Here is a 15322-nt window from a genome sequence, read left to right on the forward strand (position 1 = left end):
AACAACAAATCGATGTTTCTCTCTCTAAATCAATAAATGTTTAAAAATTAAAAAATATGTAGTTTCTAAGCAGCCTTTTTTATTTTAAGAATGAGATTCGATTTCAAGAAAAGAATCTCAAAGTCTCAGCAGGCTTTAATGGTAGACATTGACAAGCTGATTCTCAAATGCTCATAGAAATTCAAAGGACCTAGAATAGCCAATGCAGCTTTAAGAAAGAAGGATGAGATCAGAAACTCCAGGCAGCGCGATATCAGCAGGAGAACAGAAACACATCCGAGCACAGGTCTACGGAACACGGTCCGGAAGGAGATTTGCACATACGCAGTTGAGTGATTTGTGCCCAAGTGAAGAGAATTCAGTGAAATGATAGGCTCTTTAACAAATACAGCAAAGACAGCCGGACATCCATTTGTAAAAGGGTAAGCTTTGATTCTTACCTCATACCCCATACAAAAACAAATTAAAAATTGATCATAGACCTACACGTAAAACTAAAACTTTGAAACTATAACAATAAAACTATAAAACTTCTAGAAGAAAATGCAGGAGAGAAATTTTGTGACCTTAGGGAAAGCAACCATTTCCTTGATAGGACATAAGCATGAGCCATAAAAGACACAAACTATGAAATAAATAAAAACCTACTCTTAGAAAGACATCAGGAGCTAGACAAAAAGGTGAACCGCAGGCTGGAGGAACTATTTGTAATACACGTGTTGCAAATTTAAGACTTGTATCCAGATATATGAAGAACTCTAAAAGCTCAATAACAAAACAGCAAAAACTTTGAGTGGAAACTTCACAATAGATGACATATGAAACCAGACACAAAAGAGTATATATTGTGTGATTATAAAATTCTAGGTAGGACGGATCAAATTAATAGTGTCGGAAAGCAGATCATTAAGAACAAGAACTGCAAAATTACGTTCTGTTTCAGTAATCACATTATTGGTGGTAGAGCTGCTATTGTTATTCTGAGAGTGTTTTGTGTATAATGTGAGGTAGATCAAATGAATAATTGGTATCATGGAGAATTTAGGGTTTTTTGGTAAAATGTACATAAAACCTACCATTTTGACTACTTTTTAAAAACTATTATTTACTTAGTTTTAGAGATAGGGGAAGGGAGGGAGAAAGAGAGGGAGAGAAACATCAGTGTGTGGTTGCCTGTCATGTGCCCCTGCTGGGGACCAGGCTTGCAACCCAGGCATGTCCCTGACTGGGTCTTGAACCTGTGACCTTCTGGTTCCCAGGCTGGTACTCAATCCACTGAGCCACACCATCCAGGGTCATTTTAACTATTTTAAGTGTACAGTTCAGTGGCATTAAGTACATTCATATTGTTCTACAAGTGTCATCACCATCTCCAGAATCTTTTCATCGTCCCCAACATAAACTCAGCACCCATGCACAGTAACACCTCATTCTTGCTACCCCAGTCATTGGTAACCATTATTCTACTTTCTGTTTCTATTAATTTGACTGTTCTACATACCTCATATAAATAGAATCATACAACGTCTGTCCTTTTGCATCTGGCTTAATTCACTTAGAATAATGTTTTCAAATGTCGTCCATGTTGTAGCTCATAACAGAATTTCATTCCGTTTTAAGGTTGAAGAATGTGCCATTGTATGCCACATTTTGTTTATTCATTCATTTGTCCATGGACATTTGAGTCATTTTTCCTTTGTGGCCGTTGTGAACAATGCCATGGACTTTGATGTACAAGTATCTAGCTGAGTTCCTGCTTTCAATTGTTTTGCATATATCCCAAAGTGGAATTGCTGGATCACGTGGTAATCCTGTTTAATTTTTTGAAGAACTGCAATACTATTTTCCAACAGCTACACCATTTTATGTTCTCATCAAGGCACAAGGGGTCTAATTTCTCTACATCCCTGCCAACACTTGTTATTTTGTTTTTCTGACAATAGCTATTCTGATGGGTGTGAAGTGGTATCTCCTTGTGGTTTTTGTTTGCATTTCCTTGACAGCTATTCTACTGAGCATCTTTTCATGTGCTTACTGGCTATTTTCTATCATCCGTGGAGAAATGCCTATTCAAGTCCATTGTCTATTTTTTTAATTGAGTTGTTTGTTTTTTGTTGTTGTTGAGTTTTAGGAATTATTTATATACTCTGAATATTAATCTTTCTCAGATATGTGACTTGCAAACATTTCCTACCATTCTGTGGGTTGCTTTTTTTTTTTTTACTCTTTATAGTTTCCTCTGATGCAAAAATTTTAAATTTTGATGATGTCCAATTGTGTCATATCCAAGAAATCATTGCCAAACCCAGTGCCGTGAAGTTTTCTCCCTATGTTTTCTTCGAAAAGTTTTATGATTTTACCCAATCGATCCATTAAAAAAAAAAATGGTGTTACATAAGGGTCCAACTTCATTTTTTTACATGTAGAAATACAGCTTTCCTAGTACCATTTGTTGAAAAGACAGTCCTTACTTCATTGAATGGTGATTTGCAAACATTTCCTACCATTGGCACTCTTGCTGAAAATCATTCAATTACGTGCGTGAGAGTTTATTTTTCTGGACTCTGTATACTGTTTCATTGATCTAGACACGTATCTTCAGGCCGAGTACTACATTGTTTTGTTTATTTAGTTTTTCTTTTTTTAATTCTTTTTTTTGGTCCACATTTTTTTTCTTATGATTTTCTTTTTAAAGAGAGGGGAAGGGAGGGAGAAAGAGGGAGAGAAACTTCGATGTTTGAGAGAGACATCGATGGGCTGCCTCTCCCACACCCGCAACCAGGGACCTGGCCGGTGCCGCAGGCAGGTGCCCTGACCGGGAATCAAATCGGCGACCTTTCCTTCTGTGGGATGACGCCCAACCAACTGAGCTCTACCGGTCAGTGCCCATTGTTTTAATTATTGTAGCTTTGTAGTAAGGTTTGAAATCACTAAGTGTGACTCCTCTAACTTTGTTCTTTTTCAAAATTGTTTTGGCTACTGAGGGTCCCTCAGGGTTGGTTCCATATGAATTTAAGGATGGATTTTTTCTTCTTTTTCTGTAAAAAGAGAATTGAGATTTTTTTAAGCATAGGAGTGATCTATAAGGTGATTAAGGTTAAGTTAAAACCCTGTAGCCCTAAATTTGAGGAGATGTCAGTATGAATTCCTGGTGCATTTCATATAAAAAATATGTATATGTTACCTAACAGTTCACTGAGAATGGCTATAATGACTGACCCAATTACAGTGAATACAGTAAGTATTCTTAGCGCTCAGACTCTGGTCTTTAGATACCATCTTCCACTGATCAGAACTGGGAGTCCTTCAAACAGCTGTCCGACTCGAGACCCTGGACAGCACTGGAATTGCATCAACTGTATCAAAGGACCACTTTGAAGAGGCTCCCACTGGCCAAATATGAAACAATTTGAACTTCAGTAAGAATAATAATTATAATAGGTTATAGCATATCAAATGTTGAGACCTATGCATTCATTAAGATATTTTTAAAAAATGCTTATAGATCAATTTTGGACGATGCTAGAGAACCAAGGCATTATTTTTACCTTTTGGTCTGCGGGCCTACGCTCAGTCTGCTGAGCCGCACCAGCCAGGGCTTATTTTGAAAACTGATAAAGGGAAATTCTACACCCTAATAAATCGCTTTTATTCCTATACCCAAGGAAACTCTTGTATAGTGGTACAACAGGAGACATTTACAGGAATGCCCTTAATCACACTGCTTATAACAGCATAAAACCAGAAATTCAAATGGCCATCCTCAAGATGGACAAATAATATGTGGTGTATTTACAGCTATTGTAAACAGCTGTGAAAAGTCAGTGACCTATGAAACCCACGAACCTTAGTAGTATGTTGAGTGAAAAAAGCAAATAAATAACAAAGGCCAAAAACAATATACCACCTTCATGGAAGTTCAAAACTAAGCAAAAAACCTTGAACAACAATAAAAAAAGAAAAAACTAAGCAAAAATCAAACAATATGTTGTGTAGGCATGTATATGTAAATTTTTTCTCTTAAAAAAAAAGTCAAGGGAGTAACAAATACGGAAATCTGAATGGTGGTGCCCTGGACAGGTAGGTGGTGTCAGGTGTGATGGACAGGTGTGGGCTACACGGGTAGATGTAAATCCTGGTGGTATTCTATCCAGCCCCTTGAGTTTGGCAGTGGGTACCATAGAATTCAATGTGATTTAAATTATAAATATATATGAATTTTTAAGAGGATTATGTAAAGTTCAGTGATGATTGCATGTCATTAACCAGAGTTTATAATCTATTCTGTCATCTGAAGTCGGCCTCCTCAAAAAAGTAAACTGACTTTACTAATCCGGGCCAGCCACGTGAGAAACTAGAATGAGTGGGAGGGGTGGTAACTGTTTTCACTTTTCTCTTCCTGTTTTTTTCAGAGCCTGAAGAAGCAAGTCAGAATTTCCAGTCTTTTCCAATTCCCACATGATTCCCTAATTTAGAACGAATTCATAGAAAATAAAGTCTTTTTCCATCTGGGGAAGACTCGGCCGCCTGCCGTGGAGCACCCTCGCTCCGTGATGAGGAAATGGCCTGGGGTGGGGGGTTGCTCCAGCCTCAGCCTCCACCCCATTTCGCACGAACACCGCCTTAGGCTTGACAAACTCCCGCTGAGGGGGCACATGACAGTTAGTGGAAACGCTTTGGCCGAAAGCTGGACCCTAAGGAGAGGTCCCTAGGGAGACAAACGGCGGTGGCGTGACACTTCGGGTCCAGCGGCCGCTGGGGGTCCCAGACCTTCTAAGACAAAGGCTTCAGGCTGCGGAGACAAGGTTCCGGTGATATACCCCCGGGCGCCTCCTGCGCACCCACGTCCCTGAGGGCTGACAGTGTGATGTTTGAGCCGGACGAGGCGACGAGGCCTCGGACCAGCCCGGCCATGGGAGTAGACACCAGGTTGAGCTTCGGTCGCCTCTGGCGTGTAGGAGGCTCCGCGTAGCCCACTACCCAAACATCGCCAGGTGGAGAGGTCCAGGAGCTACCCCCCACCCCGCTGCGTCTAGATTGGGGTGGATGGGTTATCAAAAAGTGCTTCTGCGGCGACAACCACAAAGAGACAGCTTTTAGCGATTGTGTAACCCTGTGGAGTTCAGCCACTGAGCCTTTGAGGGCTGAGCAGGCCCGGGCCTTTCCCTGCAGCCCAGCAACCCTGGCTTTGCTCCAGACCTGGCCCGGGTGACATCATCAAACTCCTCCGATCCGCAGGAGGGGCCCCTGAAATCCCCTAAAAACATTGTGAGTAATCGCTGGGCCCGCCCTCCAGGCGGGGCCCAGACCGAGGGGAGCACCAAGCCCGGCGGCCCCGCCTGTAGCATCCGGACAAGAAGCCTCTCGATCCTCTGCGCGGCGCACAATTGCACCCAGCCCCCGGCGACGGCGGGCCAGCGGCCTCCCGGTGCTCGGCTCGCAGTGGTTACCAGCCCCGCGAGGGGCGGCGGCGGCGGCGGCGGCGGCGGCGCAGCGCGCAGGCGCAGCCGATTCCCGGCAGTGACGCGGCGGCGGGCGCGCGCGGCGCATTTCCGCCTCTGGCGAATGGCTAGGCTGTAGCGCTCGCCGCGGGCCCAGCTGCGACCCCGGCCCCGCCCCCGGGACCCTGGGACCCCGGCCATGGACGGTGAGGGCGCCCTCTGTGCCCGGGGGGGGTGGCCGCGCGGAAACCGCGGCGGGAGCCTCCGCGCCTTCCGCCCCTTCCTCCGCGGATGGGCGCTGTGCAGGGAGCGGCAGTCCGGATGGTGGTGCGGGGCGGGGCCGGGCCGGGCAGGGCCGGGCCAGGCTGAAGTTGTGGGGTCTGACTCACTTTCCCCTCTAGGAAGGATGGGGCCTTGACTGAGTAGGTAGGAGTGGGGGAAGTGAGCTTTGACTCAGTTTCCCCCCCGGGGCTTGTGGGGGCAGTTCTGATTTAGTGCCCCTGTTAGGGGATAATGAATCTGACTCAGTTTACTCTCAGGATCCCCGGAAGGGAGTGCCGTCCCTTAATTTTCCTTATGAAACTAGAAAAGACCCTGACTCAGTTTCCCCCAGTGAAGGGAGAACGCCATATCCAATGTTCTCAAAGGAAACAGGTGTTTCTGGCTCTTTTACTTTCACCCCTTAGTTTCACCACAGCTTCTAGGGAGCAGGCCCTGCCTGACTCAGTTTCCCTGGGAGGCTTTCCCTGGTGGAGATGGGAAGTGGGCTTGTGCTGACCTTTTCTCCCTCCTCTTTCAGACCTGTTTCCCCTCATCTTCCCCTCCGGTAAGTGGACTGTCCTTAAGTGCTTCTGAAGGAGTCCCCCAGGGTGGGTGCGGTGGGGGCAGCCGCCTGAGGGAGGCTGGCCGGCTGGTGTCTCGGCAGAGCCAGCCCAGGCCTCCGGCCCGTACGTGGAGATCATCGAGCAGCCCAAACAGCGGGGCATGCGCTTCCGCTACAAGTGCGAGGGCCGCTCAGCGGGCAGCATTCCAGGCGAGAGGAGCACAGATACCACCAAGACCCACCCTACCATTAAGGTCAGCGCCTGCCGTGGGGCATGGGGTCGGTGGGGGGCAGGGAGGGACGGTGGATCCCCAGCGAGTTTGCCTCCAGGCCCCCCTTGAAATCTGGGAGCTGGATCTGGAACTCCTGAGCCTCGGGAGTGCTCTCTGTACTTTGGACAGATCAATGGCTACACGGGGCCAGGGACAGTTCGCATCTCCCTGGTCACCAAGGACCCCCCTCACCGGCCTCACCCCCACGAGCTCGTAGGGAAAGACTGCCGGGATGGCTACTACGAGGCTGAGCTCTGCCCGGACCGCTGCATCCACAGGTCAGCTCCCCATGGGCTGGCAGGGCTTCGGTTGTGAGCAGGGAGTGACAGGAGGAGGGGCAGCTGTGCGGCTGTTACAGTGTTACTTCTTTCTGGACAGAGGGCAGAATCCCTCACTGCTTGCTTTGCCCCCAGGTCTGCAAGCAGATTTCCTTTGTCTTGCAGTTATCTGTTTATGTGTCTACTCTCTCAGGCAGTTATCAGCTCTGTGGGATGGGGATGGGTTCCTAATTACCTCTGAGCCCCCAATCCCTGAGTGTAGCTGGAATAGCGTGTCCCTTAGTGTCACATCTCTTGTAGTGAGAAAGAAAACCACAGAAGCAACAGTCTCTCCTGGGGCTTAATGCCAGTTGACAGAGGCTGGCTGTAAATAGATATAGATAAACAAGCAAGATATGTTCCAGAGTAATTTAATGATGAAAATAAAACAGTTATAAGTTGGAAGAATAGCCGGAGTGGGGGAGGCGAGGGTGCTGTTCTCATTACTTTGAACTGGGAGGTCCGGGAAGGCTTTTCCCAGGGAAGATGAACAGTGAGAAAGATCAGGGAAGCGTGGAGAGAACGTTCCAAGCAGAGTGAACACGTGCAAAGGCCTTGAAGTGGGGATGAGTTCAGCGTGTTTGGAGAACAGAAGCGGAGCCCCTGTGACTGAGGGTAGGGGGCCCGCAGGGACTGTGGCCAGGGCCGGACCACAGGGCAAACGGTCATGTCAGCCCAAGGAAGGAGTGGATTTCGCTGCAGCACAGCGGGAAGCCATTTGAGAGTGTTAAGCATGGAGAGGTGGTCTGTTGAGGGGAGGGGAAGGGGGGCGCAGGCTGGGCAAGGCAGGAGGGCCCAGGCCCTGCTGGGGACAGTGTGACTGATGCCTGGGGCACTCAGCTTCCAGAACCTGGGGATCCAGTGTGTGAAGAAGCGGGACCTGGAGCAGGCCATTAGTCAGCGCATACAGACCAACAACAACCCCTTCCAAGGTGAGGGATAAGGGGGCAACGGCCTCTGTCACCCTTCTGGGGCCACCTCCCTGCATCTCTCCCATATTGGCCAAGACTCACAACACACATGGAATCTTGCTGGCCATTTGGTACACTCCCATTTTACCACTGGGGACACTGAGACCCAGAGAGGGGACATGGCATCCAGGGTCACACAGGTCAGTGATGGGTCTAGAGCCTTCTCTTCCTCCTCTGGGCCTCCTCCTGTTTCACATGCCCTCAAACAGCCCTTCCAGCCCAGAGCCCCCCACCCTGGCTCTCCTGACTGTCTGTTCTTCTGGCAGTCCCCATAGAGGAGCAACGCGGAGACTACGACTTGAATGCGGTGCGGCTCTGCTTCCAGGTGACAGTGCGGGACCCGTCAGGCAGGCCCCTCCGCCTGTCACCTGTCCTCTCTCATCCCATCTTTGACAACCGTGAGTGACCAGGGAGGGATAGACCTGTGAGGAGAAGGGAGTCGGGTGGGTATGGCCCACGAGAGGCCTTTGGCTTTGTTCAGTCATCTGGCGTATTGGTCATCTCTTCTGTGTCCAGCTCTGCTGGCATGGGAGACAGGGCAAAGGACACCCAGAGCTGCCCTTTGTAGCTTCCAGGCTGGCAGGGCGTCAGATGGAAGATAGGCGTCTCAATGTGTGATGAGAGTCTGGTGTGCCAGCGTTGTATCGGTAACTCTAGAAAACGAACTCCCAGGAACAAGACAATGTTAGAAAGTAGTAATTCAACGATGAAAGCTCACAGGAAGTTCCAACATCGACTAACTGCAGTCTTTAAATAACCAACGGAGCGAATGGAAATAAAAGGGCTCTGAGCCCTAGAGACAGGAAGCTAGCATGAACAGTAAGGGTCAGGAGGGAAGGGTTCGTTGCCAAGGTGGTTGTAATAAACTGGGCCTTGAAGACTGCTTGGGTCAGGTGGACAGAAGAGGTGAGACCGGACTGGTTCCCACTGCACTGAGCTCCATGAGGGCAGAGGTGTTCAGCTTTTGCGAGTCGTTGCATTCTCCCTGCCTAGGGCAGTGCTGGGCACGTACTAGCGGCCAGTAGATAAACAGTTGCTGAACTGGTTGGAATGAGGGGTGGGACCTTAGCTGGGAGGGCACAGTTAGCAAGCTATGAATATGGCTTTATTTATTGATTTTTTTTTTTTAAGCAAGAATTCCTGTCTTGCCCTGGTGTGGCTCAGTGGATTGAGCGCAGCACTGGCCTGTGAACAGAAGGGTGGCTGGTTTGATTACCAGCCAGGGCACGTGCGTGGGTTGTGGGCCTGGTCCCCAACTGGGGACATGCAAGAGGCAACCAACTGATGTTTCTCTTGCAGATCCATGTTTCTCCTCCTCTTTCTCTCTCCCTTCCCTTCTCTTTAAAAAATAAATAAAATCTTTTTTTTTTTAAATCGCATTACTCTCTTTAAAGAAAAAAGAAGACAGAGAATTCCTGTCTTTTTAAATTTTTTTTTAAAGATTTTATTTGTTTTTAGAGAGAGGGAAAGGGAAGGAGAAAGAGAGGGAGAGAAACAGGCATGTGCAGAAGAAACATCCATTGGTTGCTTCCTGTACGCACCCCGACTGGGGACCAGGTCCACAACCCAGGCATGTGCCCCCACCGGGAATTGAACTGGTGACCTTTCTCTTTGGGCAATGACGCCCAACCAACTGAGCCACACCAGCCTGGGCAAGCTCTGGATGATCTTGAGTGGTGGGACCTCCTCCACTCAAGTTGCACCTCCTGTAGGCCAGTCCTGGAGACCTCTGGAGGTTCAGGGATGTCTTCCTTACACCCACACCCTCAGGCGCCCCCAACACCGCAGAGCTCAAGATCTGCCGGGTGAACCGAAACTCTGGGAGCTGCCTTGGTGGGGATGAGATCTTCCTGCTGTGTGACAAAGTACAGAAAGGTACGTATCAGGGAGCAGGGCCGGACTCTGGAGCAGGAGGTAAGGGACAAGGCTGAGCCGAGATGGTAAGTGTCAGGCAACTGGCTTTCAACACACCTCCCAGCACCTTGGGGGCAGCACTGGGGTGTGTCTGAAGACACAAGTACCAACAGCGGCCGGGTGCTGGCTGTGGGTGAGCTGAGCACACCAGCCACACTGCCCTTCCGTCTCCTACAGAGGACATTGAAGTGTATTTCACTGGACCAGGCTGGGAGGCCCGAGGCTCCTTTTCGCAAGCCGATGTGCACCGACAAGTGGCCATCGTGTTCCGGACACCTCCCTACGCTGACTCCAGCCTGCAGGCCCCCGTGCGCGTCTCTATGCACCTGCGGCGGCCTTCAGATCGGGAGCTCAGCGAGCCCATGGAATTCCAGTACTTGCCAGACACAGGTACGCGGCTGGGGGGAGTGAGTGCAGCCAGGAGAACGAGGCCAGGGCTGGCTGGCTGGGGCTGTAGTTGAGGGTCAGGAGCTGGAGCTGGGTGGGATATACACAGTGTCAGATTCTCTTGCCTCATTTAGTAATAACCATACCCAAGACTCACTGAGCTCTTATCACATGCTTGCGTGTATTTCAAGCATACCAGTGAATTACCTGGTTTTATTCTTGCAGGAACCTTTTGAAGTAGCAGATAGCATCTAAGTGGCCTGAGGTCGCATAGCTAGTGACTCAGAGTCAACATTTCAACCCAGGCTGTCTGGCTCCAGGGTCCTATTGCCACACTGCATGTCTCTTGTCACTGTCACACAGCCAGGGTTTGGTCAAGGCTTTCAGGCCTCTGACCGCAGAAGGGGCAGCCAGAATGATCCTCTCTCCAGGGCCCGTCATCTTGCCTGAGAGTCTGCCCTAGGAGCAGTCTAATACAGTTTGCAAAGCAGCCCCAAGCCGGCCGTCAGTTCATCCCACAAATAATTATTGAGTATTGAGTACCTACCCACTTGTTGCCAGGGCCTGGGCCAGGTACTGTGGATACAAAGATGAGTGACGTGTTCCCTGCCCTTCAGAAGTTCGGTCCCATGAGGAGGACATGCAAAAACAGATCCTTAAGTCACAGAGTGACGTGAAACGGAGGGTGGTGTGTGCGGAGTGCTGTGGGAGCTGGAGGCAGCTGCGTGGAGGAGGTGGTGTTTAAGTTAGACAGACACAAAAGCGCATTCCCAGGCAGGTGGACCAGCACCTGGAAGGGCAGGTGCGGGGGAGCACGCACAGCGTGCTTGAGGACAGCTTTGTGGTGGGAGGTGATGCTGGGCAGGGAGCAAGCCCAGGCAGGGGCACCTTGAATGTTAGGCTGAAGGTGTTCATCCAGGCTCTGTCCAGAAGGCAGCAGACAGCCATGCAGGTTTAGAAGCAGAGAAGGGACACAAACAGATCTGGAAGCTCACTCTGGTGACAATGAGCAGAGGATCTGAGAGGCAGCAACTGGAAGGGAGGAGGCCATGCTGGAAGATGTCACAGTGGTCCAGGAAGAGAAGGTAGGGCATGAACCTCACAGCGGAAATGGCAGAGAGTGACGATGTCATGTCCTCCTGTTTTCCTCGGTCACCCTTCAGCCCCACAGGCCTTTTTGTGTCTTACGCACACCGAGCTTGGTGCCCCCTCAGGACCCGTGTTCTAGGTATCCTGCCTAAAATGCTTGACCCCCAGATCATCTCGTGATGGGCCCACCGCAGTGCCGCCTTGGCCATCTCTAAGCTGGACTCCCTGGTGTCACTTCAGTACTGTTAGCGTCACCCTGGGTCTCTTCCTTAGTGCTTTTGTCGGTTGCACATGGTTGCATCCCTGTCACTAGGATGTCAGCTCTTGGGAGTAGGAACCTTGTCTGCTTACTCAGGGCTGTGTCCGCAGTGGCCAGGGCGGCCCCTGGCACAAAGTGGATGGTGGGGGTGAGAGGAGGGCGCTGAGGGTGACTCCAGGGTTTTTAGCTCTGGTGACAGGGCAGACAGGTGGTGAGGGACCACGGGAGGAAACAGAACCAGGTTTTTGAGGAGAGAGGTGGGAGCTAGCTTTGGACTGACAGTGGAGAGGACTTCGGAGCTCCCCCAGGGCTGGGGCGGTTAGACGGTCCTGAGAGCTCTGGGCTGAACCGTCGCACCGTCAGAGATAAGAGTAAGCCTCTGTGGGAGCCTTACATGAGCCTCTCCCGCCTCAAGTGCCCCAGAGTGCAGAGAGAACACCGTGAGGCCTGGCTCAGGCCCAAGATGAGCCAGGACAAGAGCAGTGCAAGTAGGAGAGCGGGCTGAGAGCAGGCCCCCTAGGGCTCCCGTTCCTGCGGAGCGCAGCCCCTTTACTTGGAGGCCTTCGTGCGGCCCTCAGAGAGGCAGGTTCAGACAACAGAGGCCTTCTCAGAGAGCTGTTGAGTGTCCCGCAGCTCTTCTCATTGACTGGGAAGGTTTGGAGAAGGGGTCCTAGAAAAATCTGGCACATCGCCTTCCTCGCTGAGGGCCCTTTGAGAGCTTGGGGGTCCAGCTGAGGAGAGTAAGACTCACTTCTCCCTGTTACTTTCCCAGATGATCGTCACCGGATTGAGGAGAAACGCAAAAGGACCTATGAGACCTTTAAGAGCATCATGAAGAAGAGTCCTTTCAATGGTGAGAAGGGTAGAGGGGAGAATTAGAAGACAGAGAAGGGAGACCCGGGGGGCCAGGAACTGACCCAGCCTTGTTCCACAGGACCCACTGACCCCCGACCTCCTCCCCGGCGCATTGCTGTGCCTTCCCGCAGCTCGACGTCCATCCCCAAGCCAGGTAACTGGGGTTATGGGCTCGAATCTGTTCGGCCTGTGGTTTATGCACCCTTCGGGAGGGAAGCGGGCAGTCGGCCTCGCCAGCAGGGGTCTGCACATGCTGTGTGCTGGGCCCACATTTCTCAGGGCGTGAGGCCTCGCTGCCCGTGCCAGAGCTACCTGGAGAGTGGTGAAGGTGCGGAGCCCGGGGCCCCGTTACAGATCGGTGGGATCAGACGCTTTGGAAGTGTGGCCCTGGAACCAGCTGTGTCCTGGGCACACTAACACACACGTCTTCGAGCCATTGTGCCAGTTGAAAACCCCATACTGGACACCTATGGATACCAAGTTAAAAAGTGCACAGTCTTTGCCCTCAGTTCTCAGTTGCACTGGGAAACAAAACCACATCTAAAGTAGCAAAATGTACGTGCTGGTTGGTGTGTGGTTCAGAAGAGGGACAAAGTGCCCTGCATCAGGCTGCACTCGCTGGGTGCTCCTTGGGCCCGTGTCCTCCTGGGGCTTAGTTTTGCAGTTGTAAGATGACATTTTACCAGCTGCTCTCGGAAAGCATCCCTTCCTCTAAAAGGCTGGGAGAGCTTTCTGGGCTAGAGTAGGTAGGGAGGGCTCCAAGGAGATGAGGCTGGAACTGGACCCCGCGGGCTAGGTCAGACTGGGAGGGATTGATCCCGTGCATTGTTGGCAGGCTGGGGTACAGAGGATGGGGTGGGTTTCAGACTTTCTCTGACCCCTGTCTCTGTGTCTCTCTTCCAGCTCCCCAGCCCTATCCCTTTACGCCGTCCCTCAGCACTATCAACTTTGAGGAGTTTTCCCCCATGGTCTTCTCCGGGCAGATCCCAAGCCAGACCTCTGCCTTGGCACCAGCCCCTGCCCCCATCCTGGCTCAGGCCCCAGCCCCTGCTCCATCCATGGCATCAACCCTGGTTCAGGCCTCAGCCCCTGTCCCAGTCCTAGCCTCCGGCCTTGCTCAGGCTATGGCCCCACCTGTCCCCAAGCCCACCCAGGCAGGGGAAGGGACACTGACAGAGGCACTGCTACAGCTGCAGTTTGATGCTGATGAAGACCTGGGGTCCCTGCTGGGCAATAGCACAGACCCAGCCGTGTTCACGGACCTGGCATCCGTTGACAACTCCGAGTTTCAGCAGCTGCTGAACCAGGGTGTACCTATGGCCCCCCACACAGCAGAGCCTATGTTGATGGAGTACCCTGAGGCCATAACACGCCTGGTGACAGGGTCCCAGCGGCCCCCTGACCCAGCTCCCATTCCCCTGGGGGCCTCTGGGCTCCCCAACGGCCTCCTCTCAGGGGATGAAGACTTCACCTCCATCGCAGACATGGACTTGTCAGCCCTTCTGAGTCAGATCAGCTCCTAAAGAGGGCACACCTGCCTTGCCCAGAGCACTGGGTTACAGGAGATTGATTGAAGCCCTCCCAAAGCAAGCACTTAGCGGAACCGGGGGATGTGTGCTCCAACTGTCCTCAACTTCTTCGGGTGATGACTTAGTGGTGAGGGGGGGTGCCTTTTATTCTTTTTATTGGCAGTATCTTTCTCATTATGGAGGTGCTTAAGTAGAAGCATTAACATCTCTGGAAATGGGGAAGCTGGGAGAAGTCAAACTCTTCCTTCCCTTATCCTGATGTTCAGCTCCCTTCTTTCTATAGGGAATTCTGGGGTCCCTCACTCCCACCCTCCAGCTTTTAGTACTCTCTTAGAGGGTCAGGCTGGAACTATGGCCTTGGAGGCCACAAAGCCTTATTATCAAGTGTCTTCCTTAAATCATGGGTTCATTTACACTTGAGCCAAAATAATGCCTCTGTCACCAGCTCTTCCATGGTGCTGGCATTGTTCTCGTGCCTAACACCAGCATTTGAGGGGCTGGACTTCGTGCCCTGCTGAGGTCTCTGCCAGCTCTTTCCTTGCTCAGCTGTGGCCAACAGGACTGGTGGGGCAGGTCCGGCCCTCTCCGTGGTCCGGGGATGTTGATTCAGAGGCTTCTCTGTGCCCCCTTCTTACAAGTGCCTTAATAGGATGAGTTGTTCGGAGAGTCAACGGGGAGGGCAGGCTGGCAGCTCTCCAGTCAAGAGGCTCAGTTTTTACTGAAGAATCAAAGCAGTTGCACTCTTGCTCTTTCTACTCTGAACTAATAAATTTGTTGCCAAGCCTACCAGAGATCCACCTTCTTTCATCACCCTCCTTGTTGGTCACATCAGGTCGGGCATTGGTGATACAGACTTGGATGAATATTTACACTGTCAGCTGGGTGCTTGCAGTCTGAGGGTGCCCTTGAAAACCTCCAGTCACTGCCAGGTGGGCGATAGGAGGCCAGAGTGGGTGAGGTTCCCCGTGCAGTGAAAGGCCAGCAGGACTCAGTGGCTGTGGGAAGCTTCAGCCTGTGGACCAACAGCAGAAGGTGGTTATCAGAGGGGCTGGCCAGCACTTGGAGGTGAGCAGGGTAAGATAACGAGGTTGGAAACGTTCAATGGGGCCAGGCCGTGAAAGATCAAGAACGCTGGGCCTAAGGCGTTTGAACATCTTTTGGGTTGTCAAGGGAGAGTGCATCTGTTGCAGAAGTAGCAGGTAAAGGTGTATGGTTTGATATCCTGTTCTGGTAAAATCAGGGACCTAAGGAATCTTCAGTACGCAGCTACAGGACGCCCAAACAAACCCAAGATACATCCCAGAGGGCTAGAGCAGAGGTACTTCCGGCTTAGTCTGACGAATGCGCAGTAAAGCAGGCTCAGCGCAAGGCCTTGGCTCGCTAGGCCCTGCCTTTTCTAGTGCTCATGCGCACAGATAGTATTCTGCCGGGGCGGGGAGCTGGGTGATACGCTTCGGGGAAAAAC

General features: G+C 51.1%; 1 protein-coding gene across 1 annotated transcript; it reads left to right on the forward strand.

Annotated features, from left to right (window-relative positions):
- Positions 1-5280: 5280 nt before the first annotated feature.
- RELA (RELA proto-oncogene, NF-kB subunit) lies at positions 5281-14643 on the forward strand. The gene is made up of 11 exons (XM_053925011.2): positions 5281-5647; positions 6241-6267; positions 6367-6518; positions 6666-6814; positions 7694-7785; positions 8091-8222; positions 9595-9699; positions 9916-10128; positions 12246-12326; positions 12408-12482; positions 13232-14643. Exons 1-11 carry the CDS (start codon positions 5641-5643, stop codon positions 13849-13851), a joined length of 1653 nt encoding a protein of 550 aa, XP_053780986.1. The 5' UTR covers positions 5281-5640; the 3' UTR covers positions 13852-14643.
- Positions 14644-15322: the final 679 nt, after the last annotated feature.

Source organism: Desmodus rotundus, chromosome 5 (assembly GCF_022682495.2).
Source record: "Desmodus rotundus isolate HL8 chromosome 5, HLdesRot8A.1, whole genome shotgun sequence".
Classification (NCBI taxonomy): domain Eukaryota; kingdom Metazoa; phylum Chordata; class Mammalia; order Chiroptera; family Phyllostomidae; genus Desmodus; species Desmodus rotundus.